We start from the raw sequence: 9,980 nt of genomic DNA on the forward strand, positions 1-9,980 counted from the left end.
AAAAAAAAAAAAAATGGGGGGTTTGGAACATCTTTTCCTTGAGGATGTTTTAAAAAATAATAAATTTATTTATTTTTGGCTGGGTGTTGGGTCTTTGTTGCTTTGCGTGGGCTTTCTCTAGTTATGGCAAGCATGGGCTACGCTTCCTTGCAATGCACAGGCTTCTCATTGCCGTATCTTCTCTCTGTGGAGCAGGGGCTGTTAGGCGCACAGGCTTCGGTAGTTGTGGCACATGGGTGCAGTAGTTGTGGCTCACAGGCTTAGTAGTTGAGGCACACGGGCTTAGTTGCTCCCTGGCAGGTGGGATCTTCCCGGACCAGGGATTGAATCTGTGTCCCCTGCATTGGCAGGCAGATTCTCAACCACTAAGTCACCAGGGAAGCCCTACCTCTGAGGCTTCTGCCCCCATAAAGTTTAATTTAGAGCCCAATCCCCTGCACTTGTTACTCTAAGTTAGCCTTTCTCCTTAGAAACTTTTATCCTATTAACAATTTTATTAATTTTCATAATTAAAAATAATTAAAATTGTTTTTTTACAATAATGTGTGGCACACACAAGGATTTTTAAGTAGGTGTGTTCAAAAGTGACAAATGTTTTGATGTGCATTTCCCCCATTTTGGGCCAGTTTCATGAAGCTGGCTTTTTTCTTATTCTCCCTTCCAAGTTTCTACTGTGAAAGTTAAGAAATTTTGAGGGCTGACGGAAATTCAACACATCTATGTGTGGGGTTACTTCTCAGGTCTCAGCATCTTTTAATGACTCTTGCCTGACACCAAGTAGTTTTCAGGGATTAGATGTTTTCCCCTAGCTAATCCTGGCTGACTAAATCCATCTATCAAATCCCCAGGGAACTTTTTAAAGCAAACATATAAAACATACGTTTTTTCCCCTTGTACTTTCCCAATCCCCCTTCCTCCTCATTCAAAGATATCACTGGAAGGAGTTGAAGTTAAAATTTGTCATCAATTTATTATGTATCCTGCCAAAGATACTGTGATTTGCTTAGGGATATTTCTCTTAACAAATGTTTATTTATCAAAATTCCAAGTTTCCCAAGTGAAGTGGATTTATACCGATTACAGGGTGAATGTTTAAAGAAAACATTCTAGGGTGATTAAAAATACTGTTAATGTGAAAATAATAGAAATATTCCATAAGAAGTTTCCTATGTTTTTATGTAGGATTCTATACCACTTTACCACTACAGTTGTCTTGCAAAAGTCAGGGCTCAAATATTTCCCTTGGTGCACTTATTGTGCTTTACAAAAAATTACAAACAGGTTGTGATTTTTTTCTGCTTATAGTTGTGGAGTGCTCTCTGAGGGGGTACTTTTTAGTACCACGTGAAGTGACAGGTTTTTTCACTCCTTTCAAGTCACCTTGAAGCTAGTATGCTCTGGTTCCCAGCCTAGTGGAAGTAGTGACTCTCAGCTGGGAATGCCCAAGGCTCACCTGTAAAAGACACTTATACCTACACCAGGGCCAACTAACACTGTGGCTGGGCCACCCCTTGCAGTTATCTTAGTTTTTTGAAGTGTTTCCTACATATGATCATGATAAGAGAACTGCAAGAGGTGGTAGGAAGCACTTCAAAACTATCAAGCTTGAGAAACATTATTCACAGAGCCTGGAGGGCACCCTGGGGGCATGCCACAGCGAGGTTGTGGGTGCAGGGAGTATGGACCTGAAACTCTGCCTTTATTAGGGTCCAAGGAAGGATGGGGATGTTCCACGGGTTCACCATCCCTTTGCAAATTTACACCAGAAGGGTTGGGAATTAAGGTGTAGGAAGGAGAGTTGCTCACACTCTTGCACATACAGTACCTGAAAAATTTCCTGGCTGTGTGGAGCCCTGGAAGTAAAAACAATGCCACAGATGTGCACCATCAAGACACTTCAACTTGCCCACCCTAATCTCTTCAAATTGGTGGGGTGGTCAGCATGTTAAGTAGTTTGAGAGACCCAACAAACCACATATAGAATGTTGCAAACTCTAGTGGAATGATTGGGGAACTTCAGAGATGTAGTATCTACCTACCTATACGTTAAGAGATTTATGGAACACAAAAGCTTTAAAGTGGGATGTCTGAGCACTGATATTGGAGCTATGAAAGGTTTACATCTTAGAAATGGACTCTGAAGAGGTTTATGTGTTACATAATTCAGTAATATAGTGTGGCGACGAGATGCAACGTTACCCCTAACATGAAAAAAACAAAGAGGCTTCATCGCCTGTGCCTTTCCATTGTGTACATACATAAGGCTTTATTTGTAACAGGCGAAAATTGGAAACAAGCCAAAATGGCCATTAAGAGAAAAGTGGGTAAACAAATTGTGGTTCATCTAGACAGCATATAGTACTCAGCTATAAAAAGAATGAAGTATTTACATAAGCAAACATTTATGAATCAGAAAATAATTATGCAGCAGGGAAGGAAAACACAATTTTTTAAAAGTAAACAAAATTTTATGAAACTAATTTACTGTGAAAGAGTAAATCAGTAGTTGTGAGGGCAGAAAGATTTTAAAAGGGTGTATTCTCTGGTAGTCGAGGGGTTAGGATTCCGGGCTTTCACTGCCACGACCCAGGCTTGATCCCACAAGCTGTGTGGTGTGGCCAAAAATACAAGCGAAGTAACTATAAATTACAGATGTGATAACCATCAGGATTATTTTTAATGGTTTCATGGTTTTTACACTATGTCAAAACTAACCACACTGTACAATTTAAATCAATTATATGTCAATAAACCTTTGTAAGAATTTAAGTAGAAATCTAATTCCCCATTTTTTTTCATAACCAGATGTTTAGAAAGCTTGGGAAGGGCAGCCCTCCAACAGGGCAGAAAGTATTCATAAATATCATTTCTGAGGTGGCAGGAACAGATGCTAGGTCACAAAAACTGTATCTCTGGGCTTCAAGATCTCCTTTCTATTTTCATTTTCTTCTCCATGCAGCAGTATCCTTAGAGTGAACAGCCCAGAGGCTACACAAATATACAAAGCTTTATATGCTCTGAAAATGACTGCAGCTACAGGAAGAACACAGCTATGGCATGTACACCTCATCCAACACAATGTAGCCACAGTCACTGAATATTTGTGGAGGCACCTTTAGAAGAGGCACACCTCTCTCACCGCCACAGCCTCCTCCAGTGCATATGAGTCACATCCACTGTGTGTGAATTTAGGTTCCAGCCTCACCGCTGTCTTACAACCAACACCAGAAAACTCTAGACATGAAGGCACATGATTCCTTTGCAGTACCTGGGGAACAGCTTCCCCACAGTAGTGCTCAGCATTATGTGATATCCTTGGGAAAAGGGAACTGATTTATACTTCTCACAGAGGCACTAGAGGTGCTTCCTCCCTTGAAAATTACTCCTCCTTACTGTTCTGTAGAGAATGGGACAGAGACATCTGCCTTCCCTGATCACTGCAAGGGACATACATACTATTGGAACCTGGAAACTACTAAGTGGTAGAAGTGAGGCTTCTGCCACAGAAACTGGAAGGGACATAATTCAGGCAACAGAGCCAGCAGTAGCATATGCAAAGAGGATCCTAAAAGCTTTCCACAAACCTAGAACTCCTGGGGAACCTTCCCACTCTGGATGCTCAGCTGTATAAGGTTCAACGTCAAGCAGATGGCTCCCTCACAAAAACACTCTAGTTCTAGTACACTGAAAACCCATGTTCCCTGTAGGTCTCAGAGACCTTTAGATGAAGGTTTTTCCCAACTTTGCTGCACAAATAAATTTTATCCAGGCTGTGAACTTGTTTAATTAAAGACCATTGGCTGTAACTGGTTTTCTCCCAGTCACTGCATTCATGAGGTTATCTGGTGTGAAGTTTTCTGTGTTGAATGATGTGGGAGCTTTGACTAAAGGACTTCCCACATTCCCCACACTCATAAGGCTTTTCTCCTGTGTGTACTCTCCGGTGCTGAATGAGGTTGGACTTTTGGCTAAAGGATTTCTCACACTCGTCACACTTATATGGTCTGGCTCCAGTGTGAATTCTCTGGTGTTGATTAAGAGTGGAGCTGTGGCTAAAGGATTTCCCACATTCCCCACACTCATAAGGCCTTTCTCCAGTGTGAATTCGCAGGTGCTGCACAAGTTTGCATTTGTAGCTGAAGGATTTTCCACATTCACTACATTTATAAGGCCTCGCTCCACTGTGAATCTTCTGGTGCTGAATGAGGTTGGAGCTTTGGCTAAAGGAATTCCCACACTCACCACACTTATAAGGCCTTGCTCCAGTGTGAACTCTCTGGTGTTTAATGAGAGTGGAGCTGTAGCTAAAGGACTTCCCACATTCACCACACTCATAAGGCCTCACTTTAGTGTGAATTTGTAGGTGCTGCACAAGTCTTAATTTGTAGCTGAAGGCTTTCCCACATTCATTGCACTTATAAGGCCTTGCTGCAGTGTGACTTCTGTGGTGTTGAATGAGTCTGTAGCTTTGGCTAAAGGATTTCCCACATTCACTGCACTCATAAGACCTTGCTCCTGTGTCAGGTCTCTGGCAATTAATAAGGATGGAGCTTTGGTTAAAGGGTTTCTCACAGCCATAGTAACTTTCTCTAGTGTGAAGTTGCTCATCCTGAAAAAGTGTGTATTCATAGCTGAACAATTTCTCATACTCACTGTACTTGTAATGACTTTTTCCGCTATGAAAGGACTCCCCACACCTGAAGCTGCTGTGTGGCTTTGCCCCTTTGAGAGTAGCCTGATGCTGAAGAAGATTCAACATAGCCAGGAAATCCTTCCTAACTTCCTCGCAGGTGAAGGTCTTCCCTGAAACATGGAACCTGTAGCTCGTCACAAATGAGGCCTTATCTATGTCCCTTTTGAATGGCTTCTCATCATTGTGCTTCTGGTGCTGGTGACTGTTTGGACTGAACCAAAATTGTTTTCCACATGCCTCACAGGTGTATGATTTCTGCCCAGGATGCAATCCTTGATACTCAGGCAGATACAAAATGTCTCTCCCGGCCATGACACACTTCTCACAGGGGTGAGTCTTCTGAATGGATGGATCTGGAGTTGGAGTCTTGCCCAGTGACATTTGTTCTACAGACACACTCTGCACAGAAAATGCTTCCTCATCCTCCATTCCATACCAACAACCTGAAAGCACAGAAATGCTGGTGAAATGCATGTTGTCTTTGGCGGTGGTGGGGCGGCCCCAACACAAATGTGTCAGACACACCAAAGAATGAGGTCATTGGATTGTTTTCAATATGAGGTTGATGAAAGAGCTGCTTTGCAGTACTGGGACTCTGAAAGCCCTAAGAAGTAGGGAGCCCTTGCAAGATGGAGGCTGTCAGGGTGGCATGCAGCACAGGAAGAAACATCTCCAATTAACTTCTCTGCCAATACCCTTCAGGAGGGCCTTGGCTGCTGATGATATTTGAGTGCTGTGTTCAAGTATCCAGGCCCAGGAAGATATGGTTGCAACTGACTACATGGTATTCACAGTCTATTTAATGATATGTGCATGCCTTGCAACACATTATGTGGGACCTAATCTTGGGAAACATTGTAGGGGGAAGAGTAGAGAAAAGGTGACACATGAAAGTAGAAAGGTGGGGACAGCCAGGGACCCAAAGAAGAATCAGAAGTTATAGAAGTGTCCACAGTAAGGAAGGAAAGGTAGAAGTGAAGTGTGGTCACTGGCATCACCATCAACACACTGGTGGACACAGGACAGGTTCCATATGATCTGAATACAGTCTTGATGTCATGCCCTCCGTCAGCTGCCATTCACCAAAGAGAGACCTGCTCTGAGCCCATCTCGCCATGGCTGCAGTCATGTCCATCCCAGCACTCTTCTTTCTGAACCCCAGTTGAACAACTGCCTGGGACCTGAGTCCTAAGGCAATGACAGAACAGGTGATGGACTAGCATTGGCCCAGAGCAATTCTGCATATTATAAGAATAGCCCATGGGAATTCCCTCACAGTCCAGGGGTTAGGATTCTGCACTTTCACTGCCGAGGGCCCAGGTTCAATCCCTGGTTGGGGAACTACGATCCCACAAGCCATGGGGCATGGCCAAAAAAAAAAAAAAGCCCATCCTCCCCAAAGGTAGTCAACATATTATCAATGGCAACTGCTGGCACAGACAGGAAGAATATCAACAGAAAGGAGACAGAAAAACCTGGGCAGGAGCCATGGACCTGGACAGTTACCCAGCCAGGGAGAGGGCAAGTAAGGTGTGATCCATCAGGCTCACTGGGGCAGCACACCAGTGGCTGCAGGTTCAAGAAGAGGGCGGTCGCTCAGCCCAGCCCTGTCGACCACAGTACCCAGCCAGGGAACTGGGAAAGGAGGCAGAACCTACTGTTTAAACGTGAGAAGATCATAGTCTAGCCCAAGGTACTGGGGTGGGTGCGAGGGCCTTACCCAGTGAGGTCACAAGTGCAAAGTTCTCCAGCATGACATCGTGGTACAGGCATCTCTGAGCCTCATCAAGGAGCCCCCACTCCTCCCAGGAGAAGTACACTACCACGTCTTCAAAGGCCACACTACCCTGCCATGATGGGGAGAGATGAAATCACAAAAAGCCTCTCTCCCAAGGACCCACAACCCATCATTCACACATCTACCCCATGCTTACCCTCCTCCCAAGCTCTCCAACTCGGAGGCGACACCAGGCCCTGGTGCCACTAATGTCACTCTCTCCACATGGTCCTGCCTGCAGGGCCCCACAAGCCCCCAGCCAGGCCATATCCCTGGGATACCCCAGAGCATACCTCCCAGGTACAATCAAATGTAGATTCAACCTGCACTCTTAAGTCCCTAATACCAAAGATGTAGAATCATCAGCTCATGCTCCCTCTCTGTGTGCACATCTTTCTTAGCACCTCTTGCATCTGTGCACGCCATAAGTGCATCCCCACAGCCACAGGAATTCCATTTGTCTCCCCGTTACTCATCATACAGCATTGAGAGTGCCCTGCTACCTCTGCAGGACCCCACCTCCTGCTAAGGCTACCACAACAAAGTACCACATAGGGGCTAGCTTAAACAATAAAAATTTATTTTCTGACAGTTCAAGTGTTGGCAAGGTTGGTTGCGTTTACAGCCTCAATCCTTGGCTTATTGATGGCTGTCATTTCCCTGTGACTTCACTGGGTCTTTCTTCTGTGTCTGAGCCCAAATTTCCTGTTATTACAAGGACACTGGACATGTTGGATGAGGGTTCATATTAATAAAAAACTGTATCTCCAAACACAGCCACATGCTGAGTTATTGGGGATTAAAACTTCAACATAAGACTTTAGGGGGTCATAATTCTGCCCGTAACATGAGGCCGAGTAACTCACAGGTGTCCTATTCATCCCTAAGCTCATCAACCGGCCTTGGAGGATCCACAAAAGGTCACCACAAAATTCTGGTGAGTCAAGAATGGTGAATAAGCAGCAGCCCCATCCTCAGGGTCTTCCTGCCTCAGTTACTCCTAGGCCTCTGCATTCACCTCATGTCCACTCTTCCCTTGGAAACCGTGGCTGCTAGATTATCCTCTCCTCCCTCAATGGCTACCTCTCTTAAAACATCTTGCCTATGTCTAATGCTGAATTCTGTCTCAAATTTCTAGACCTTTCTTCTCTGCAGCTAGATGGAACAGGTTAAGGCATGGGTAAGTTCACCTCCATCTTATGACCCAATCTCCCCCACTGCTCCTACCACCTCCAAAATCAACACCCAATTCTCAGGGAGACATTCCAGGCCTGAGTCCTGCCCCCCTACTCTGTTCTCATCAGAAGGAGACTTACATTTCCCTGAATATTCCCAGCTTGGCCTCACCTTCAAGCATCTGGCACATACTGGTTCCTATGCCCTTGACGACTTTACTAATTTCAGGAATTGGGAACACCTCCATATAATCTCCAGCCTCGGTTGATGTTTCTGCAGGGTCCCAGGATACCACAACCCCAGATACCACATGCATAGGGTCATGATCAGTGAGACCCTGGGACACCCTCCCCTTACTTGTGTAGATTCTTAAAGCACTTCAACTGTTATGGGAACCACTGAGCAGAGGTCAGTGGAGGCAGGCAACCATGTTGGAGTTCAGTGGGCTCTGGTCTCCATTATAGCTCTGCTCACCACTGGAGCAAAGAGACCTCAGGCTGTCTAAACTCTGGGATTCAGTCCTCAGTGCTGACTCTTAGCAGCTATGTGACCTGCACAAGGACTCAGTCTCCCTGTGCTTCACTGTCATCAAACCTCTCCAGTCTGTTCTTCCTTTAAAAAGCCTTTTGGAAAACTTCATTTGTCTTCTTTGTTGAAATTCCCCATGGTTCCCAGGGCCTTCAGAATGAAGAAACAACCCCCCCACCCCCGAGCCTGCCAATCCAGGGGCCACTCCATCTCAATGCTCTGTTCCCTAAAGAAACAGGTTTCCTGAATCCTCCGACCTCCAAACCTATACACCTGCCGATCCCTCCACCTGTGACCCTCTCCCACGCGCCATCACACTGTCTGTCAGAAACAGGGCCCCAGGGCCCCACCCATGGCCGCCTCACCATCCTGGACACCAGGGCCTGGGCTGCGGGCACGGGAGCAAGCGCCCCGCACTCGGGGCTATAGTGTCTGGTGGAGTGAGGGTGGTGAGGGCCTGGAGGACGAGCATTTACCTGAGGCGGGTCCCTCAGCACTGCCGCCGCCATGGGAGTCTGTGGGTGGAGCAACCCAGTGCTTCAGATCCGACTCTGTGCAGCAAGGATAATTCCTCTTGGTCGTGTCTCCTCTTTAATTTGGTCACCTCGGACCAGACACAGAGCTGTGAAACCTCTGAGTAGGAAACAGACTGCCACTAGGAGAATGCTGGAAATCCCGCCCTGACACGATGGCATGCAGGGAAATGCCCCAGTCCTGGACCTTCATTGGCTCCACGCTGACGTGAATTTGCTGGCTCAGGGTCCTCTGGGCAATGTAGTTCTCACAGCAGTGAATAAAACACTGAATTAAAGAGTAAATAAAACACTGAATTAAAGCAGTCGATAAGACGCCTCTGTATATTTTATCTACTTAATGAGTTTAAATAGATGAAGATATAAAATCTTTAAGGATATTTCGAGGTATTTACTTTTTCGGCCATGGCTTGCAGCTTGTGAGATCTTAGTTCCCCAATCAGGGCCGGAACCCCCGCCCTTGGCATTGAAAGCACAGAGTCCTAACCATTGACCACCAGGGAACTCCCTTGAGGTATTCACTCTTGAATTGAACTGCCAAAGATCACACACACTCTCTGTGAGAATGATTTAGTGACAGTGACTTGCTAATCTACATGTATATAAATCATTTGGTATGAAAGATGCTAAGAAGTTCTAACTAAAAATACCATGTAAACTGACAAGGGACAAGCACTCCCTACAAGTGCGTGTGCATGCACAAACAATTGCATGGGGCTTCCCTGGTGGCACAGTGGTTGAGAGTCCGCCTGCCGATGCAGGGGACACAGGTTCGTGCCCCAGTCTGGGAAGATCCCACATGTCGTGGAGCAGCTGGGCCCGTGAGCCATGGCCACTGAGCCTGTGCGTCCGGAGCCTGTGCTCTGCAACGGGAGAGGCCACAATGGTTAGAGGCCCGCGTACCACCAAAAAAAAAAAACAAAAAACAAACAAACAAAAAAAACAATTGCATGACTTCATAAGCACTAAGAACATTTCCAAAATATGTGAATTCTTGAAAAAATACAATAACTGCACCAAGAAAAACGTTTGGGATCTTGATTTAGAAAACATTACAAAGTTCATAATTTTCTTGGGGAAACAACAGGTTTTATATTCCACGTCATGGAGCCCTATTCAAAGGACCATCTAGGTAAGCCACTAAGTGCTTACACAGAGCCTCTGAAGACTGAATACATTAGCTAAACCCCACAGAGAAAACATTCAGATCCTCAGTTGATGAGATGATAAGACTCTCCCTGCAAAGAAGCAACTCTAACTATGAGAAAGAGTG

At 45.5% G+C, this 9,980-nt stretch overlaps 2 protein-coding genes across 2 annotated transcripts in view; one reads left to right on the forward strand and one right to left on the reverse strand.

Moving 5' to 3' along the window:
• The window catches only part of LOC103076278 (zinc finger protein 551-like), a 220,216-nt gene that overhangs the window by 59,405 nt on the left and 150,831 nt on the right, over nucleotides 1-9,980 (forward strand). The gene's annotated exons all lie outside the window — the stretch shown is intronic.
• On the reverse strand, nucleotides 3,677-8,683 carry LOC103088734 (zinc finger protein 239-like). Its single transcript, XM_082931086.1, is given in 3 exon segments — nucleotides 3,677-5,136; nucleotides 6,414-6,540; nucleotides 8,540-8,683. Coding segments are annotated over 3 exon segments (1,731 nt in total).

This window comes from Lipotes vexillifer, unplaced genomic scaffold (assembly GCF_000442215.2).
Source record: "Lipotes vexillifer unplaced genomic scaffold, Lipotes_vexillifer_v1.1 scaffold995, whole genome shotgun sequence".
Classification (NCBI taxonomy): Eukaryota; Metazoa; Chordata; class Mammalia; order Artiodactyla; family Lipotidae; genus Lipotes; species Lipotes vexillifer.